At 45.5% G+C, this 21,220-nt stretch overlaps 1 protein-coding gene across 1 annotated transcript in view; it reads right to left on the bottom strand.

The window, feature by feature from the left end:
- The window catches only part of SUDS3 (SDS3 homolog, SIN3A corepressor complex component), a 32,834-nt gene extending 12,132 nt beyond the window's left edge, over window positions 1–20,702 (bottom strand). The window contains exons 1-10 of the mRNA XM_025474132.3: window positions 20,397–20,702; window positions 18,272–18,341; window positions 16,037–16,092; window positions 14,460–14,531; window positions 12,598–12,617; window positions 11,000–11,156; window positions 3,068–3,163; window positions 1,843–1,904; window positions 1,660–1,681; window positions 252–357 (exon numbers count right to left, since the gene is read on the bottom strand). Coding sequence (XP_025329917.3) covers window positions 252–357; window positions 1,660–1,681; window positions 1,843–1,904; window positions 3,068–3,163; window positions 11,000–11,156; window positions 12,598–12,617; window positions 14,460–14,531; window positions 16,037–16,092; window positions 18,272–18,341; window positions 20,397–20,538 — 803 coding nt within the window. The 5' untranslated portion in view covers window positions 20,539–20,702. The remainder of the gene's footprint in view (window positions 1–251; window positions 358–1,659; window positions 1,682–1,842; window positions 1,905–3,067; window positions 3,164–10,999; window positions 11,157–12,597; window positions 12,618–14,459; window positions 14,532–16,036; window positions 16,093–18,271; window positions 18,342–20,396) is intronic.
- Window positions 20,703–21,220: the final 518 nt, after the last annotated feature.

Here is a 21,220-nt window from a genome sequence, read left to right as displayed (position 1 = left end):
AAAAAAAAAATTTTTTTTGAGCCCCAACATGGGGCTCAAACTCATGACTCTGAGATCAACAGTCACTTGCTCCACTGCCTAAGCCAGCCAGCCTCCCCAGTCCTGATGTACTTTTAAATGTTATTCTGCTTCAGTACTACATAAGCTATGCGGCAGCCATGCTCAGAAACAATGAGAACAAGCCGCAGCCCTCTTTCCAAGGGGTTCTTTTGAGACTCTTAACGAATAATCTTGTGTTTATCATAACATACCATCTTTTATCATAGTACAGCTTCCCGTCTTCTATCCGAGCTTCAAATCTCTGGGCTGGAGACTCTGCCGGTGTGGCAGGCAAGTGTTCAGGAGAGGATGGGGATGCTGGAGGTACCAAAGATATTTCAATGACTAAGCATGTAACAAGAATGTGGTCCAACTGCTAACATGCTTTAACTGCAATGCCATTAAAAAGTGGTAATAATCAGGATTGCTAAGTCCTCAGGGGTATAAAAATGAGAATTCAACAAAATTCTTGTATATTATATCTAACTTGCTCCTCAAAGCAACCCTGTGAGGTAGGCAAGGCAAAGATTAACCTCACTGCACAGAGAAGAAACCGGGGATGCAGGCAGGCTGTGATTTACCCAAGTGTCCATCAGAAGCCCAAAGAGGCAGCAATTAGGAATATCTTTTTAAAATTTTAAAACACCTGGGTGGCTCAGCAGTTCAGCATCTGCCTTCGGCCCAGGGCATAATCCTGGGGTCTAGGATCAAGTCCCACTTCGGGGTCCCTGCATGCAGCCTGCTTCTCCCTCTGCCTGTGTCTCTGCCTCTCTCTCTCTCTCTCTCTCTCTCTCTCTGGCTTTCATGAATAAATAAGTAAAATCCAAAATAAATAAATTAAAATAAAATAAAATAAATAAAATAAAACTAAATAAACAAAATACAATACAATAAAATACAATAAAAATTTAAAACTAAAGTCATTTCTAGATCTATTTATTACTAGACAGAGCAGGCTTGTAGTTATGAGCTAATACAGTGTCAAAGGATCTAAATTCACAGTCACATAATCCCCTCCCCATCATGCCTTCAGAAACACAGAACCTCTCTGTGGACCACGGTGGCTCTCAGAAGCAAACTGCTTAGAGAAGAAGAAAAAAAAAATCTTGTTTCCTTCCACAAGACTTGGTGAGTGGATAGACATGTGAGTAATCATGGTGCTTAAACCATAACAATGCCTTGCCTCCAGAATTCTATTTTGCAGCCTAGCACTTGAGTGCCACTCTGGAAGGAACCACCTCGAATACTGGGCTGGCCCCTTCTGTAAGCTAGGACTGTCAGTCCCTCAGCAGACTCAGGACATGAAAAGCCACTGAACAGCAGTGCTTAGCACTCAAGTCCACAAAGCAAGTAATACTGAAAAATCCTTCAGGTTTCATTTCCACAAACGGGGGTGTACTTAAATCTTATGCCTGATGCCTACACAGAAGGAAACTTTTACCAAAACGGGGGGTGGTGGGGCACATAAGGTTCCCTTCAGTTTTCACAATGACTACTCTGAGGCAAACGATGAACATTTTATTTTTGAAAACTGCAACAATTCCCTGTCAGGTATAAGCATGCTTCCCCCACAACATGATAAAAGAGACTGCACAAATGCCAGCAACACTGTGCACTTACCTGGTCTCTTGGGTGACTTAAGCTGTAGGAAAAACAACAAGAAATCTTAGAGCAGATCATTTCAGATGCAACGAAAGGTATCAATAGGTATCAAAACGATTTAACAAGTAACACGTGAATGACAGCGCAGAGACCTATCAATCAAACCTAAGCTGTCAAATAAATCAGAAAATCAGACTGTACCTTATTCAATGTTCTCAGATCCTCCATGATCTGTTCATCTGTTAACAAATAGTTTAGCTGGGGTGTTGAGAGTTAAAGGAATGTGTCCAAGAAGCATGGGTTTTGAGCAAGCAGAAATCAACAGCACAGTACCAGGATTTTAGGATTTACAGAGTGACTCTGCCAGATGCTGCTTCTACAACCTTTTGCCCCTCACAAGTTGCTGGTTCTACTCAATGTAGAAGCACATGCTTGTAGTGCCCAGGTACGTAAAAGAACTCACAAATTTCTTTCAAAGGCCTCTAAGTTGTTTGCAACTTCAAGAATGAGAGCACAGGACACAATACAAGGAGAACTTCCTTCTTGATTTATGAAGTGCTTTTGTTTCAAAGATCTGAAGACTTGCACATATGTGTGCAAGCCACACAGATGTGGGCTTATTCTTCCTCCAATAACTTAAACCCTCAGTTGTGAAGACAAAGGAATCTGAAGTTAAGCCCTTTTTCGGCGGCAGACAACTGAATCATTTTATATAAATGTCCTCTTCTCAAGAGAACAGAAACAGACCTTTGCCGTGTGTGCCCTCTTCCCACTCCTCTATTTTTATGATTAAAGGGCTTTTTTATGTGACTGAAATCTCATTTGCTTTAACATAACAACTTGAGTTCTACTGTTTACAGGATATAGATAATAGAGGTACAAAATCTTTGACCTCATTTTACAGGTAGAAAAATTAAAGCATGTGAAATCTGAGGTCGCCCTTGAATCTCCAGATGTTAAAAACAGGTTGAATTTTCAACACAAAGTACCTTTCCAAATAACTGCTCTCTACAAATTCCTTCCACTAGAAATAGTAACAATTGGGGACTCGATAATAAAATGGCCATTCCCAGGTGCTTGGGTGGCTCAGGGGGTTAAGAGCTTGACTCTTGGTTCAGACTCAGGTCTGATCTCAGATCTCTCAGAGTCATGAGTTTGAGCCCCACACTGGGCTCTGTGCTTAGCATGGAGCCTACTTGGGATTCTCTCTCCCTTACTCTCTTTCCCTCTTGTGTGTGCACACCCTAATAAATAAATCTTTGAAAGAAAAAAAGGCTATTCCCTAGCCCAGGGATAAATACACATGCTTGCCAATCACATTCAATTTCTGTAGGACAATGGCCATGTATATTCTAGCAAACAGATAAGCAAAGGATTCAATAATCTCAAGAAAAAAAAACGATTAAAGTTTGATGCAAATGGATATCAGGAGCAGGTTTTCTCCTCTTGTCTGGGATGGGGACAGGATCATTTGGTCGCCTCCGCAACTTTCTGGTCATGATGGGTTTCACTTCCATAGAATCTGTGGCAAGAATTGAATGGGTAAATCTATCCAACTCCCACTTGAAGTCAGTAAGAATCACTGTGCTATAAGAACATCTGCCCCACAGCCACCCAATCAGAACTATTTTACTGGGGACATTTGGTTCACACATGGCCCAAGCCAGACACCTGTATCAAACTTGAGAAAGAGTGCTGTGTTAGAAGTTTCAGACTAGCTGGCCTCAGCACACGCCCCTCTCAAAAATGTAGCCCAGCCATGCAATCTTACTTGGGGAAACATCTCTCCAGCATCCCAAAAACTAGGATTTTCCTCCTCTTCCCTCAAATTAAGAAGCCACAGAGTGGTAGGCTCCTGGGATCAGAAATCCTTGGATCACCTAGGTCAACTAATTCCTGCTGTTCCCACCAAGGGAGGAAGGAGAGCTGAAGTGTGCTTGTGCACAAGGCTCCATGAGAGGCCATGGCCTCAGTGCCACCATCTTTATAGTACATGTTCATTTACAAACTGGGCCATTATTTAATTTAAAAACCTCTTACAGCTATTTGACTATCAAGAATGATCTAATGAAGGCTTATAATAAAAGCTCTTGACTTCTCTCTGCAGTCAGACTTTGTTGCTGACTCTTCCCCTTGCCTTAAAATCTCTCCTCCCCTACCCACCGTTGCACAGATCTCTCCTCTCCTGATCTGCCTCCTTAGCTCCTTTCTGCTGGTGACCACTGGAGTCCAGTCAGTTCTCAGCCTGTGTCCCAGTGAGCCTCCATCGCCAATGCCAGCTCCCTCAACCTTGTGAATGGCAACCTATGCCCACCGACACCATCCACTCTCATCCCCTTGTCCCATCCTCATTGCCCTCAGAGCAATCTTCCAAAGACACCGGTCAGGTCATTTTACACATCCCCCTTCTTATTCAATACTTGCATGGCTCACCACGCTTTACCAAAAAAAGGCCAAGTCTCTTTTCTGGTCTTGCTTTTTTCATTTACACACACCATGTGAGAACGTCTGGCTAAATCTCTTACCCAAGGGCGCATGCCTTACCACACCCTAAAGCCTTTACACACTCTCCCCTCTGCCTGGTCTTCTCTTTTCTGTTCAGGATACTCCTATCCAACATCCCTTAAGAACCAGCTCAAGGCTCCCCGTTTCAAGATAGCTTCCAGAATCACACATCTTCTAAGTAACCAGAGCAAACCTCTGTACCAAGCACCAAACTGTAGGGGACATTTTCCCCAGAGACACCTGAATTCTGATCCAGCACCTAGCAATAGTTTGGGCATGCAGTAGGCACTTCACAGAAGAGTTTCCTGCAGAATGACTAGATGAGGTCAAGCCTGGTAAGATCATCCATTCATGACCATGCAAACTTATCAGCAGAGCAGACAGGACAGCCTTTCAAAATTCTAGTGTAGCCCTTCCACCACAGCAATGCACAGGATCTGCAAGTATATAATAATATGTAGAAAAATACTTCAAAAAATACTTCTGTGTGTTGCTCTTAAGGAGGAAAATGAGCAAAACTGATCTCTCCCCCAAATATGGAGGGAAAACAATGAGAGCCACAGACCTAATGAGGGTTTGTAAAGATGTGCATGAGAGTGGGGGCAGGAGGGAGGAAGACAAACATACTCGCCCCTGAGAAAAAGTGAGGAGAGAAATTGTCCTCTCTACGAGAACTCTCTACCTTCTCCTGAGCTGGCAATCCTAATCCAGTTACTTACTGGCCAGTGGGTGTAAATCCCTGCTGCAGCTGTGTGACTCAAGGTGCACTATGTAAGCACTGTCTCAACTTTCTTCATCTATAAAATGGAATCATCAGTAATATTTCCCCCATAGGATGCTGTGAGGGTTATAGGAAAAGATACCAGTAAGGCCCTAAACACAGTGCGTGGCACAGCAACGCTAATTCGATACTAGTTTTTGTTATTGTATCTGCATCCAGGAGAACACTATACAAAATCTTAAAAAAAAAAAAAGTCAAGATGCCAAAGAGCTGAATGAAATTACTTGAAGACAACTGATGTCAGCTGCAACACTTTGCAACATTCACGCCTTATTAGGAAAATAAGGTGTAAAGGGAGCTTACCCAACCCAAAGCCACTAGAGAAAAAGCACCTAGTACATGAACAGCATGGAATGTTCTGTCCACTGAAGACAATGGCCCAGTGTACCCTGCCCTCTGGGCTGCCGAGTCTTGGGGGTGGGGAGGGTAGGCAAAACACGGACAGAAGTAAGCCAAGTAAAGGCATAGCTGAGAGAATACAGGAATAACCCAGTCCAATCATGGCCAATAAGCTCAGAAAGTTGTAACTGCATCACTCACAGATCAGAAAACATAATCAAATTCTTCTTATGGAATAATGAAAATCATCCATTTTATTAGCCTAGCCACCACAATAACCTAATCAGTTGTCATCCAAAAGACAACTTCAGCAGAAGGAAGGTGCTCTGAAAACACCTCTGAAATGTACTGGCCTGTCCCCACCACCATCTAGGAAAGAGGGAGTGGGGGAGCAGATCCTGCCAGTGGTCCAGGTGAAAGATGGGATTCACAGGAAGACCAACATATAAGTATCACAGCCCCAAAACTACACAGCAGATTACCTACTCCACCCTCTTCGCTCCAGACTGCCTTAGATTTTTCACGGAGGTAAGGGACAGCTGACTACCTGGAACTTCTATTTCTCAAGGGAAGCAAGAGGCTGGCATTCTGAGTCTATGACATCAGGATCCTTGGAGTTTTGCCAGCAAGAGTCCCAAGGAGTTCACTCTGAATCCACCACAAAAATCAAACCTCTGGAAGTGACACTCAGACCCTGGAGGGTGGCCCCCCTGGAGATAGCAGTTGAGGAGAGTATCAGTCTTCCTCGCAGACAAGCCCAACACAACTCTAACTGGCTTAAATCAGAAAGCCTCCCAGAAAACCTAGGGCCCTTCATGATTTTGTTCTCTTGGGGATACTCTCTGTGATCTTACTGAACACCACACACACCAGAGATGGGGGGGGGAGGGTGCCGGTGTGCGGGGCAGACAAGAGACAGAGACACTGAGCAAGTGCTCCCCGCAAACCACCTTGTCTATGTGATATTTAATAACGCAAATTCTTCTGCTCTGTTTACCAGCAAGGACAGAAGGAATGGTCACACCCGAGAGAGGCACACTGGGCATCCTGGCTAAGAAATGGGAACGCAGGCTGAATCAGTGCTGGGCAGAGCCATTACAGCACCATCCCTAGGGAGATATATTCCCAGTAACATTAATTACCTGCAATTACTATACAATTAGCACTTCCCTGCTGGCCTTGGGTTCCACACTTCTCTGGGCCTTGTCTTTCACTCCAACAGCTCACCTATCTATAGCTCATGTGTGCAGTAAAAGCTTGATGTTATTAAAACAAACCCATGCTGGTTCAGCTACTGAAAAATAACAGTTGCAGTGATTCAAAGCAGCAGCCTTAAGGAAAAGAATGTAGGGGCACTTGGGTGGCTCAATCAGTTGAGCATCTGACTCTTAGTTTCAGCTTAGGTCATGATCTATGGGTTGTGAGATCAGAGCCCTGCACTCTGGCTCTGCACTCAGCAGGGAGTCTGAGTTTCTTTCCCTCTGCTCCCCCCCTCCTCCCCTCTCCTTCCCCCACCACGCTGGCTCATGCTCTCTCACAAATACAAAATTAAAAACAAATCAAAACAAAAGCCACTGTGGAGTAACCACTGTAGCAGATCGTCAATTACCCTCAAAGCAGGAGCAGTGCAACATGGCATGGGCCTAGAGGCCCAGAGCAAAACCCAGCACATCCAGGCCCCTCTCTAAGAGGTTGGCAGACTCATTAGCATCACAAATGGATGCTGTGCCTGTGGGAAGTGAGAGAAGAATCAAGGTTAGTTGTTTAGTGACCAACCAGGTTAAGAAGGAAGGGCCCAATCTCCCTCAGGCCAAAGCTGTCCAGAGAACAGGAATGGTGTTAAGAGAGTGAACCAGTCAAGCCTTCTCACGTCTGCACCCTGAGACACCTAGATTCCACGATGGCAGCACCAGCAAAGAGTATCTTGGTGACAAGCCTGCTCTGCCCAAAATCCAGTCATCTCTTCCATTCTCCCCGCCTAGATATCTGTGTGGGGCTTCTTCTCACCTGGACTTCCAAGGTCCCCCCTCTCTCTGGCATCTGTTCCTCATTGTGTGAAACTGTGCCTGCATCAGTACAACCAGAGAGACCTCTACAAGGTTTTACAATCAGTAAAAACAAGCCCGAGAGATCTTCACCTTCATTAGGAGCATGCTTTCTGGACACTGCCTTATGCTGGGCAAGACAAACAAGCTATGTCAGCCTTGTAACTATCAGAACCCAGGCTCCTTGAGGACACAGACCTCACCTATTAGCCTCATTTTATGAATCACTCAGCACCACATGAAGCCACAATACTTCCGTGGTAGAAAGTCAGTATACTGTGGTGGTTAAAGACCAATTCTGGGGATCCCTGGGTGGCGCAGCGGTTTAGCGCCTGCCTTTGTTCGGCCCAGAGCGCGATCCTGGAGACCCGGGATCGAATCCCACGTCGGGCTCCTGGTGCATGGAGCCTGCTTCTCCCTCTGCCTATGTCTCTGCCTCTCTCTCTCTGTGTGTGACTATCATAAATAAATAAAAATTAAAAAAAAAAAAAAGACCAATTCTGGCTTAAGCCCTCTCACATTGGGGCACTTTGAGCCAACACTCTGTTCCTTTGAGGTTGCTCTGTCATGTCAAGTCAAAGGGAGTGGCAGGAACCGAGGGATATTACAACTTTCCAAAACTTGTGTGATTATTACTAACTGCACCAGCTGCTCTTGGAAGCACTTTATAGGTACCATCTCACCCGATCTGCACACACTAAACCTCCGAGGTAGATCTGACCATCGCCTTCCTAAATGAGAAAACCCCACCACAAAAGCAAGCTCAAGACAGGCTGGGATTCATCCACATGTCAGCCTAATGATAATGAGGCAGTGCTAACATTTTTATGTAACACCTGGCTCAATGTAAGTACTTTTAGCGTTATGTTTTGATATTATAATTTTGATTTTAATATTATCAATACTCATAACTCTAGCTAGAAATCCAGTTATCTCCTAAAGGAAACTCACAGGCTAAATGAGGTCATGAGTAGCTTCCACAGGGGCCAGAGGGTTGAACGATGCCCCAGTGAGGCAAAAATTTACAAAGGAAAATGATGTAGTGGTTGCTGGGCTCGTGAGAGAAAGAAGAAAAGGCAACCATCCTCAAGACAGGAAGAGGATAACTTGACAAAAAATAATAAGACTCCCCACACTTGAAAAATCACTGAGTTCTCACTGATTATTTGGGTTACTTATAACCTTCGCCTGAATTGCAGGGAAAACTCACACTCAAGTAATTCCACCTACACCCTGACTACTCAAAGCATGGTCCAGCCAACAGCATCAGCAGCCCCTGGGATGTGGTTAGAAATGCAGGATTATAGGCTCCACCCCAGGCCAGCTGAAGCAGCAACTGCACATCATCAAGACCCCCAGCTGACTCATGCACACACCCAAGCGGGGGGAGCATGAATAATTCATCCCAGTCTCCTCACCGACAGTACACCTTTCCACCAGCACAACCTGTTGTCCTTAAGTTCTTCTCAAGCAGTGTGCACAGTGAGAGAACCTCCCACTAATTCCCACAGAGTCTGCAAATGCTTTTGGTCCTGTCTGAACAAAGCAGGTCACTTGATCTCCCTGTTCTCAATGGCTTAATTTGGTCTAAGTTTCCCATCAGTCTATAATTCAAACTTTGTTTTTCGAGAGATCTTCATATTGAACCAGAAGAGGAGATTTTAAGAGGTATCTTTCCTGGGCAGAGCTGGGCAACGCTGATATTGGGCATCAATCCACAAAGGTGAAATAAGTCACTCAATGAGAGGAATGAAATCAGGCCTTTAATCCAGCACCATAGCAGCACCATCTGTGGAAATGCTAATTATCCTTCTAGCTCCACTGCCTTTTCTTCTGACACTCTATCATTACCTTGGCAGAGCTTTCCATACCAAGGGTACCAAATGGCTTGAGGAAGGACATCAGTACCTTTAATGCCCATGGCTAGCTTTAAGCACTTGTGTAATCTATTTTACTGCGTTACAAATGACTTCCCTGCATTTATTTGTCTTTTCTACCCTGGCAGGATCAGCCTCAAGTCACTGGGGATGCCTCCTATCCCAGTTAAGATTCTGGCTGCAAATGGCCTGGCCAAACAATGTCTATTGCTTGTCAATAATCAGTATGCCAAATCACAGGTAAGTTGATGATATCCTTCCCTGCAGATGGAAAGGGAGCAGCTATAAACTGACAGTATTTCCCACTAGCCTAATGAAGACTCCTGAACATCTGGTGGCTCTAGCAGAGAGCGATGAGGCATCAGTGCCAGAAACAGCCACCGTCAAAGAAAATGGTGTACAGTTCAGAAAACAGGCAGAGAGACTGGTATCAAACAAGGTAGCACAGTGCTAATGGTCTAGTCAACAAAGCATGGCCACAAGAACAAGACAGTGCTGTCTAAAGATGCTATTTTTAGCGTCCATTCCTCCCCCCCGCAAAAAAAATTTCTGAGCCTCTTTCAGAGGCCTTCAAGGAATTCCTTCTGCCAAGTCTTTCAAGGAGAAAGCTACCAGAAGAGACTTTCAAAAATGAGACCTCCCACTTCAGACACACCACATTCTCATAGGTGTATCTTGGGGGTTGGGGCCAAAAGTTTATGTCAACTGAATGGCCATGCTGGGTCACAGCAACAGAAATACAGAAAAGGAAGTACTACTTAACTGTTACTTTTAAAGTCCGTCCCCAAGGACTTAACATGAAAACAAAGCATTTCTTATGGACCCCTACCAAAATCACACATGCCAGACCACCTTCAGTACATGATAAGAGTCAAATCTGGGCTGTGCAGAAGGCCTACACTTACATGTCCAGGTGACAAACTTCGTCACTGTCTTGCAGTATTCACTGATAGAAATGTTGCCAAGTTCCAAAATATCCAGTTCAAGCCACTTCCTGCCCTGTATCCTTCTAGGATTCATCAGTCTACATATAGCAACAGAACAATCAAACCCATATTGCTTCTCCCTTAAACTTGCCTACAACCTGCTGAGTTCTGTATGCAGATGACTAAAACCTAGAAGGCAAGGGAGGGATTGGCACAGAGTCTAATGTAACTTTACTACCTTTACAGGAAGCTAGTTCAGTTTAGCTACTCCTGCCAAATTTGTACCAACTCTGTCTGAAATGTTCACAGTAACACCTGGGGAAGGGATCTAAGAGCATAGATGATATAGTCAAACGCCTTTGTTCTCACATCTAGGTCAAAGGAAGACAATGCTTTTTCTGTAATTAAGGCAGACTGGAAAAAAAAAAAAAAACAAACAAAGCAGATTCCCACCACCACAGAGGGACTTGGATAAAGAATCTACGAATATAAGCAAGATGAGAGTGGCAGCTGACCTGGAATTAAATAAAGCACAAGCCAGAAGTTGCAGCCACTCCTAAGGGTCTCCCATTTCCCGAACACCTGGTACGCATAGGGCACTATGCTAGGCACTCACATTTCTAAGCACAATCCTGTGAGATGAGGTCTGATCAGCCCCATTTTGTAGAGAGGGAAATAAGCTCAGAGACATTCAGTGGCTTGACCAAAGTCACACAGCCAATACCCAACAGAGTTGGAACTCTGAGCTGTCATATCAAAGTCCTATCAAAGCCCTCCTTTGGGCTCCCTCCACTCGGAGGAGGAACTAAGACAGAGGAGTGATTGTCACACCCCTCTGGGCTCTACCCAGGGCTCCTGGGACCCTGCTCTGGGGTGCTTTCATACCTCCAGTCAGCTCCATCGTCAGCTTTTCATTTTCAATCATTTTCTTCTTCTCTTCTAGCTCAGCAATCAAGTTCTCTTTCAGCTCCACCTTCTTGTCTTCAAATTCTTTCACCGCTGCTTTCTTTTCTTTAATGTAGTTTCTCTCCACCTGTTCTGTCTGAGCAAAAGATAAAGCACAGGCTAGGCTTCCATGGGGCCCTCACAGCCAGGGCTCCAAGTCTGGCTCTGCACTCCGGAGCCCAGAAAACACTTTGACGAGAAACACAGGAAAGCTGAACTCACACGTGCACTGGCAGAACAGGATGTCTGGGAGCAAGTTTTCCAAGAATGCATAAAATGAACCCTATGACTTCTACTTGCCTTTACGAGTATCCCCTGCTTGCTACTCATATTTCCCCTCCTCCACATCTTACATTGCACAGCAATGTTGAAATAAAACTTAAGATTCTCAAAAACAATAATCTCTTTTATAGACAATAATTTTAAAGGAAAATAGTACATCCTGGATGAAATACCTACATTCAAAATTATGATTACAAAATACTGAATCAGGGCAGCAGGGGTGGCTCAGCAGTTTAGCGTCACCTTCGGCCAGAGCATGATCCTGGAGACCCAGGATCAAGTCCCGCATCAGGCTCCCTGCATGGAGCCTGCTTCTCCCTCTGTGTCTCTGCCTCTCTTTCTGTCTCTCTCTACGTCTCTCATGAATTAAAAAAAAAAAAAAAAAAAAAAAAACCCGAATTAAGATGGCCCAAGTTACTATAATTGTTGACATTTATGCCAAGATAAAGATCAACTAGAGTAGATCTGTTAGATACCTGAACACTCAAGTACACAAACACTGAAATAATACTAAATAAAAAAGTTTTCATTTTTTAAATCTCACCATTGTATTAAGTGAAGAACAAGGGAGCTTATGGTGGGCTATGGCTGCAGATCACACAATCTTGCTTACAGTGATTATGTGTGTTGCGCTGACTTCAGTAGTAAAATGGTTTCCGATTATGTGCTCTATTAAAATGTGACCTCCTCATACTTGTGTGTGGTTCTGATAAAGTCAGGACTCCCCCCACACATACATTCTAGCACCCCAGGAACAGATCATCATTCAAGATTCAGGCTCTCATCTCTGTACTACCACTGTGCCTCCAAAGAACCAACATTCAGATGTCTGCTGTAGGAAAGGAAAAATGTTAAATCCGTCCTTCCTACTGACCCAGACTGCTTCAGCTGTAAAACCACTGAGCCAATTCAGAGACTGGGCTACATCAAGGACTAATATTTATTAGACCATTAGAATTCAGACATACTCCTAGGTGGCTTTAACATGAGATAAAAGTTAACAAGAAAGCAGTGAGGGGGGTGTATCCCCTAGCCCCCCTGTGATAAGCAGAGGCTGCCCACCCTATAAATGAATAGATGGTAATTTCAAATTGAGACCCAAAATATCCCTTAGTGAAACAGAACACTGATGAAGGCTTTGCAGCTGGGGGCTTCTTAACTGTCCCTTTGGTGACAGAAGGAAAGGTTCTCCGGTAGGAGAGCAAGATTCCTGTCTCTGAAAGAGACTGCAAAACCAGAAGATCCAAGGTACTTACCTCCAGCTGGAGGAAGAGTTCTGAAAGAGATAAAACGTGCAATTAGACTCGCTAGGCTGTGTCACCTTTCTAGACAGTGATGGTACGATTCATTTAGAAGCAGTAATTGCTTTCTGAAAGCACAGTTACACAGAGCAAATGTTTCCATCAGTAGAGCGTTGATATACACGAAGGGGAAGGATGCAAGAAGCACTCATGTCTAGTTAAAATTTGGCCCTGAACAGAATCACTTCTGGCAGTTCTGCCCAAGGGCAAAAACAAGCAACAGGAAACAAACTACCCTGGCAAAATAAAAGCGAAAGGCATCCCTTCTTTCACTCAGTACATGCCGTCCAACAGTCCTACAGGGTAGGGTGGGTCAGGAAGGAACAATGCAATTACTCCAGGAGCAGAGTCAACAGGGATGTTTTTAAAGCATGTATGAAGGGCTATGTGTAGCAAGGATGAATACTGCTGGAGAACTCAGAGCACAGAAGCTCTGAGCCCTCCTGGGGCTTTCTTTACAGGCCACCAAGCCTCTGCATATGGCTGCACGTGTACAGCCACGCCCTCACGGTCCGAGTGTAATTCCAAGCTTCAGATCTAACGTAGCCCTTCCTGAGGAAGATTCTCATTCACAAATGTGGTAAATCCTATGATTCTACTGTCTCCTACAAAAGCATATATATGCACATCCACATGTAACTTCATAGAATTTTGAGTTTCAGGACTCCAGATTAAGAACTTAGATCTCAATTAATAGATGTTGAATAAGAAACTTAACTGAGGAACAGCACTTGACTGGCTCAGTGAAGCATACAACTCTTCTTTGGGACTGTGAGTTCAAGCCCCACTCTAGGCGTAGAGCCTACTTAGAAAAAAAGATGCCTCAGGAACTGACTGCAGTGGGGGTGACCTCAGGGGCAAGCAGGATGCAGGTAGGCAGAAGGCTATATTTCCATTTCCCCAGCACCTCCCACGCCCTCCAGCTCCCCTTCTCTCTGTTGGTATACACAGGACATCTACACCCTGGAGGAAAGGAAGCTGGGGAAACACTGGATCAGAAAGCAAGAGGACAGCAGCCTGAGGAACGGCACCCAGACCTCATCTGAAAACCCAGCGTTACTTTTACCACTACAGGAGCAAGCACCACGCTTGCACTCAAAATGCTGGCTGACAACGAGCTCCCAAATGGGACCATTGTGTTCCTGTGAGCCCGGGAACCTGTGTTTATACCCTGAATGGTCATCACATTTACTTTTTGCGTGATTATTTACCTCAGAATGTCCCTTAACTTTTCCCACGTTGTATGTCTTGTCAATAAAATCCCACACTTCCTCGAGTCAAGGACAATGTACCCCACCCATTTCATTTTGTTCAAAGCTTGGATGTAGCAGGTGCTCAAATTCTTACTGAATGAATACATTTACTATGTACAACAAACCAAAGCATACTCTTCCCCTAATGCTTATAATGCTTGAGAGAAAAAACAACAGAGCACCCCTTCCTCCCAGAGCAGAGAATACTAGAAGAAACAAACTTCCAGTTAAGAGTGAAAAAAGCTCCAGTTCTTTCCCATGTAGCTCCTCTGATAGTCCATTTAGCCAGCCATGGGTAAATGTGGGAACATAATAGCATGGAGACATCAATAGCATGGTTAAAATAAGCTCAACCACAGGCCATTCATTAGCCACTGGAAAAAAGATGAACCAGTTTTACACAACTGCAGCTTTGAAGTCTTTCTGCATCAAACTCTCCCCTCCACCTCATCTGAGAACATATGCCATGCATTCTCAACAACAGCTTTTATGGCCATGCTATATCGCTGATTAGCAAAAAGCAAGAACACCTGAAGATGATTTACTTCCACCTAAGAGCCTCACCTGCATTTCGGATCCTCTCTTTATACTGCTGATCTAGTTTTTTCATCCTCTTCTGATATTCCTGTAAGGTACCTGATTTAGAGATTTATAAAATAAAATGTTACTTACTTTAGGATCAATCTGCTCTATATTTCAGTTCCTAAAACTATCTAACACCAGCAGTGATTGTTTTAATAATGTCAGAGTAAATAAAACACAAACCAAAGAAACGCACGTGCAAACAAAGCTAACTGGACTCTGGTTCTCAACCAAGGCCCAGAGCAGAAATCACCCCACCTAGTGGATTAAGACTCTCTAGCAAGTGATGGGGAGTAGAAAGGCACAGGCTTTCTCAAGTGATTGGGATCACCTGCTGCTACAATTTGAGCCAATGGGCCTCCTTTCCCAATTTCCTTCAGTAAGGCCCAGATTAGTGCAAGTAGAACTCTCTTTGTAATGGCAGAAATGTCCTATGTTGCACTGTCCAATATGGGAGCCACTAGTTATACGTAGCTGCTGAGCACCTGAAACAGCAAGTGCAACTGAGGAACTAAATTATTAATTTTATTCAATTAAATAGCTACACACGGCCAGTTACAATTCTGGCCAGCTCAGGTACAGACCTTCACCAAATGTCTACACATGTCATTGTTTTACCCAAAAGCAGCGAATGACAAGGGTCACAATTAGTGCGGGAAGTGTTTTCTGATCATAATGTAGTAGGGTATCTTTTTCAAAATCTGTCACTCAACCGTGCCAGGTATGCCTCACAGACTTGCTGGAGTGGAATGTATTTCTTTCTCTGGTAGTAGTTCTATTATCGTGGAAAGGTTAAAACAAAAAAACCCACAAAGATGTGTAAATGCAACTCATGGGAACATTTTTTCACTATTAAGCAAAAATCAATGTCCAATGGGCTAGTCCAAGCAATGTAAGTACCTACTGGAAAGTTGCTTCACTGATGTGAGGGTTCCACAGAAATAAGCCAAAGAGCTGCTGTCCACAGCTGTCCCTGAATTCCCAGTGCACCACCCCACAGTGCTAAACACCTGTCATAGGTAGTCACATCTGCTTCTGCTTTCCGAAGTTCAAAGGTCAGAAAACAAATTTAAGCAAAAGGAAGTGATGTGCCCAAGGTCAAATTTCCAGAAAGTGGTAAAGTTAGAATTCAAGCCTATGATAGCTCTTAACCTGATGCTGAACTGTCTTTAGCAGGAAATAGCATTGGATAAGACAAATTCACTTTTAACTTACCAAGCAAACGACACAGAACATCATGAGGATAACCCAGAGTTCATCAGTATTTAGTTTAGAAAGAATGGTAAAATTTCATGTATTCTTTGAAAACAAGATCCTTCCTAAAAAGGTCAAGCTTTAGGCTCACAGTTGTTTTCAGCTCATGCTTTTCAGAAGGCCCTAGGTTAGAGTTCAAAAATGTTTGAAAGCCACCACTTTACTGACAGCAGAGGATAGCAAAATGCATACTGGACAACTAAAAACAGCCGCTCAAATTTCCCACAGGGGAGTGAAATACATAGATTTCAAAGGCTTGCAATACTATGTATATTTAGAAATGAAGGGTTAAACCACACACCAACCTTCCTGCAGTTGTTGCAACTGCCTCTTGAGAGAAGCCAGTTTATCCTGATACATCCTGAAAAGAAAAAAAAACGAAAACCATGTTGAAAGACAAAAACGTTCAATACTCAATTCCAAAATAATCTACACACAGGAATTACCTCGGTTGTTACAGGAATGTCATTGATGTCCTTTAGGAGACAGGGAAAACTGAAATCTGCCAGCTGGTTTAAAATGTACCAGCAGCTAAAGGGATCAGAAAGGGACAAGGATTCTGTGTTCTTGAATCATATCCCAATTCTGTAGATTCTCCTGTGTTATCCCACCTTTAGAGAATCAGTCTGAAATCTACAAATATGAAGACACGCAGATTTTAATAAATAAATGACAATGATAAACAGGCAAGAAGATACAAAGAAAAATGAAAGCGTGATGCCATTTTCTTAGGGGTTTAAAAGTATAAACAATGCACACGAAAATGTAACAAAGGCATTAAGCTCATATCAACTCTACAATTAGATTATAAATTCCAAAGGAATAAGATTATGTCTTTGGCATGTTTTTCTATATAGACAGCATAGCTGTGTAAGCATCAAATTAATAAACCTTTATGTCATTTTTAAAAGCATTATTCTTTTAGGATCAGAGAAATAATAGTAATTCAGTACCAAAAGTTAAAATGCAGGATTTATTTGCAGCCCCAGCTGGATAAGAACACATAGCACACACAAAGCACAAGAGCCTAGCGTGTTATTCTCCACCCCCCACCCCGCCCCAACCTCGAATGGATTATAAGCAATTATATACTCTGGCAAGTCTGTTTGAATGGCGGATTCCACAAGCAAATCTTATTTCAACAATATTTTTGCTTCTACCTGAAAAACACCCTCAATTTTACAGTGACAAAAACAAGATTTGCAACCTGAATGCGCACTGCCCAACAGGTAACAAGCAGGATAGCTTTCTGACTGCTCAACTAAGGGCTGTAAATACAACCCAACTATCTACACAGACAGGAAACACTGGGCAGAATCTGGGGGTCACATAGGAGCTCTGATCAAGACATCAGTGACAACTGAGATGTGCTCTCAATACCCACCGTGAGTCACACAAGGCATTCAATTTTGATCAAAAGTTTTTCTGTATCCAACATTAAGAGGCACATTTAATTAAAATATGGTCTCAAGAGAAGGCTTAAATATGTCGAGTAAGAGGAGGGGAAACAATGTGTAAACTACACAGTTAAGTATTTGGAGCCCAGCATGTTCAGTTTTCTGCCACATCGAGTGCAGGAAACAACACCTTTGACTTCTGAGTCTGTCTCTGAAAGGGAATATTAACAGAAGAAAAAAAGAAACAAGCGAAACAAATTTAGATTTGGGGAAAGGAAAGGTATGTGGAAATGGTTCAAGGTAAATCAGTAAAAAACCTGAAGAGAATAAAAAGCAAGCACAGTTTCAGGAATGAAGCTATGAGAAAAATCACATGAATTATTAAAGTAATCCTTTATTCAGCACTGGTGGATTTTAGGTGAATTGCCCTTTTGGGTTCCAAGCCTGAAAAGAATAACAGAATCCAGAGGATGTTCACGAACCATTTGCAAATAGGACCTATAAAAAAAAGGAATGTGGATCATCTAGTTTAAAGTAAAAGAATTTAAAGTTAAATCAAGATCCTCAAAATACATTAATCAAATACTTATGGAATATGTTTTATAAAGTCTTCCATCTGTGTTTATTACAAAAGTGAGTGGTTTTCGTTTCTCTGGGCGCATTTAGAGAAGGCTTGAGCCTGGATGTGTGACAAGTGGAAAGAGTACTGGAGCAGGAGTCGGGAGTCTTGCTCTCCAGTCCAGGACTCCCTGAGCTCTCCGGGCATCCTGCACACCGTCAGCTCTCAGCAGGGTCACCCCCATCTGAGAACCAAATAGCTATGACACATCCTTTACTCTGAGTAATGGTTTTCACATATAGAAAAGAAAAAAAAAAAAAAAAAAACCTCAAAGGAGTGGGAAACAGTTCTCTCCTGATGGTTTTATTTCCCTGGGATCATCTCCCTCAAGGTTCTTCCTAGCCAACCCTCAAAAGATTGTTTTAACAGGAAGATCGATTAAACAGGACAAATTTAAGGGGGAAACTGTACACATACACATGATCTCTGGAAGCTCTATGGTCAAAATCATAAATACAAGGTCACTGTCATGACTTCCCTGTCAACTGTAGATTCCAAACAAGAAATTTAAGACTCATACTCACTGTTCCTTCATTTCTACATAGTCCTCTTCATCATGCTTTGCCAGGTCAGTTTCACTAGCATCTTCTGTGTCTAAAAAATCAGGGAAGAAAGGTTAAAATCATAATTCATAAAGTTGGTATCACCTGACACAGTGACACTTAAACTTCTGTCAAATGAATGCAGGCCTGCATGAAGCCATCAGTGAAAAATATTACAGTTACTTCAGGAAAGAAAATGCCCTTTCCAGTTTAGACATGACCAGATTTATGCAACGAGCTGCCTTCACCTGAAGTGCAGCCAGAGAACAGGGTGCGGTGCCTCAGAGGTAGGCAGTCATGGTCAAGGCTGCAACTTCACGAGAGAAGTCATGCTGGCAGTTCAGTATCTGGAGCTGCGAATGTCAGGACAACTACAGGCGGACAGGCCTTGCTTGTTACTCCAAAATGACCTAATGAGTCCATTCTCTTCTGGTCTACCCCCAGTTTGGAACTTTCAGCAGATTTGACAACCCTATATACACAAAGAAGAATCCAAACCAATGAACCCTAACAAACTAAAATGTTTTCAAAGTTACAATAAGGGGATTCCTGGGTGGCTCAGCGGTTTAGCGCCTGCTTTTGACCCAGGGCGTGATCCTGGAGTCCTGGGATGGAGCCTGCTTCTCCCTCTGCCTGTGCCTCTGCCTCCGTGTGTCTATCATGAATAAATAAATAAAACTTAAAAAAAAAAAAGTTACAATGAAAGGGGGAAGATGATCGAAGAGAAAGTGTTTCAGAACTTTTCAAACGCTGTTCTTAGACTATGTCAATAGTGAAGGGTCTACATTATTTCAACAGCCCTACTCCAGGCCGGGAATAAAAATCAATTTCGGCTTCTCGGCTCCCCCTAGTGGGCATTTAGAGCGGTCCCAAGTGTTTCACTTTCAAAACCCCTAGTGAAGCCCCGTCCTCGAATGTAATTCAATCAAACGCAATTAGTTCCTTGGACTTGGATCATGAGCACACGTCTCTGCCTCCTTAAAGGCTGCTGCAGCTCCGAGTCTCCACAGAGCCCTGGCCTCTCTCTCAGTCAGGAGGCCTTCGCTGAACTCCTGTCATCGGCCGGCCACCGTGGGGAACTGAGAGGAACCAAGCATGTTCCTTGTTCCAGGCAGCTAGCCCAACCTTCTGCTCCACAGCCAGAATATTCTACCCACATGCTGGTCTCTATCTCCTCTCTTCTCCCGTCTTTTTTTTTTTTTTTTCCCCCTCACCTTTCTCCGTCTCCAGTAAGCTCCTTCCTCAATCCCTCCAAAACAGTCTTCCTCACACTTGCCAAACCGAAAAGCCCAGTCTGAAGAGCCAGGCTCTGAGAAGGCAGCAATGATAACACGAAGAACGTGGGGCTGAAGACACAACACCCGGGCACCATTAGGCAAATCCCGATCTTCGCCTGGGCCTGCTTCCCCGGCGCGGTGGAGACCTCCTCGGCCGACCGGGCCCAGCGCGGCCCGCACGCCCCCTCTAACCCCCACACGCCTGCGCTAGGAAGCCCCGCTCCGGGCTGAGGAAACTGAGGCTCGCAAGCTCAAGTAATAAGCGGCCTAAGGTCACGAAGCTGGGTTCGGCGGGGCAAACCGAGACCCTGACCTGGCTGGTCCCAGCGCCTTCTCAGCAACCCGAACTCTCCACCTGCACCGGGCTGGCCGCACGGTCGGGGCGAGCAAGCTGGGGACCTGGAGGCCAAACTGGCCTTCACCCGGAGCCTCTCCGGACCTAAAAGGGGGAGGGGGCGGGGGCGGGGGCGGGTCCTCAAGGTACTCTGAGGAAAGCTTCCTCATCCCGACCAGCAAAGCCCGGAGCGGAGGCTCGCCAGAGGCGCTTGCGGGAGTGGAAAGGAGCCTTAAAGGGCCCTCCGGCTCCGACAGCAGCTCCCCCAGGCCCTCCTTCCCGCGACCGTGAGGGCACGACGTCCCCCCCGGACCCCCCGCGGCCCCGGCCCCAGAGCCCGTGGGGGTCACTTCCTGCAGCCGCGCTCCTCCCAGCGGCCCCGTCAGCTTCCCCCGGGCCCGGACTGCGCTCCGGGCAGCGCCCTCACTCCCGCGGCGGCGGCGGCGGCGACCCCGGCCCCGCCCCCGCCCCCGCCCCCGGCGGCCGCAGGACGCACCTTCGTCCGACTCGCGGCCCCGGCAGCTGCGCTCGTCGTCCTCGGCGCTCTCCAGCTCCTCGTCCTCCTCTGGGTAGAACTCCGGAGCCGGCGGCGCTCCAGCCGGGGCCGGGGCCGGGGCCAACAGCCCTGCAGCGCTCATGTCGCCTCTGGCCGCGGCTGAGCGTCCCACCCAGCGGCCGCGGCCGCGCGCCCTGCGGACTCGACGCCCGCCTCGCAGCCCCCGGGGGAGCCGCCGAGCCGACGAGCGGGAGCCGCGGCCGCCGCGGGAACCCCTTCCCCGTCTCCGCCAAGCCCCGCCCCGCGCGCCCGCGCTCGGCAACGGGGGCCTCGCGCCGGCGGCGACTTCCGGGTCGTGGGCTGCCCGGGGACCGCCCGACTCCGTCATCCCTGGGGAGGAGACGCCGCCCGACGCCCCCTTCGTTTTAACCTCAGCGACTTCATCGCAGTCTTAAAAGTCCTCGACGGGCGGTGGGAGGGGCAGAGACAACGTTCTCTAGAGTTAGGCAAATCCTTGGACGTCCCTGGCCGCGGCTAGGACCCCCGAAGCTCGCTGGCCACTTCTGGAAATGGCCGCCAGGCGGCGCAGGGAGCCAGAACTAAAGCGAGGAGCCTTAGCGACCTGAGAGGCAGAGGGGTTGAAGGGTCCTGGGAGGTGGAGGTGACCTCCTTCCATTGAAACGGCTGAACGGCTTGAACCACCCCCTTTATAGGTTGGGAAACGCTGACATCTAGAGTTTTTGTGATCATCTCCCAGAGCCTGGCTCCTCCCCTAATTGGAGCTTTATTGAAAACGAAAAGGCAAAGATGCTGATATTCCATCC

Source organism: Canis lupus, chromosome 26 (assembly GCF_003254725.2).
Source record: "Canis lupus dingo isolate Sandy chromosome 26, ASM325472v2, whole genome shotgun sequence".
Classification (NCBI taxonomy): Eukaryota; Metazoa; Chordata; class Mammalia; order Carnivora; family Canidae; genus Canis; species Canis lupus.
This window is presented reverse-complemented; position numbering and strand designations above follow the sequence as displayed.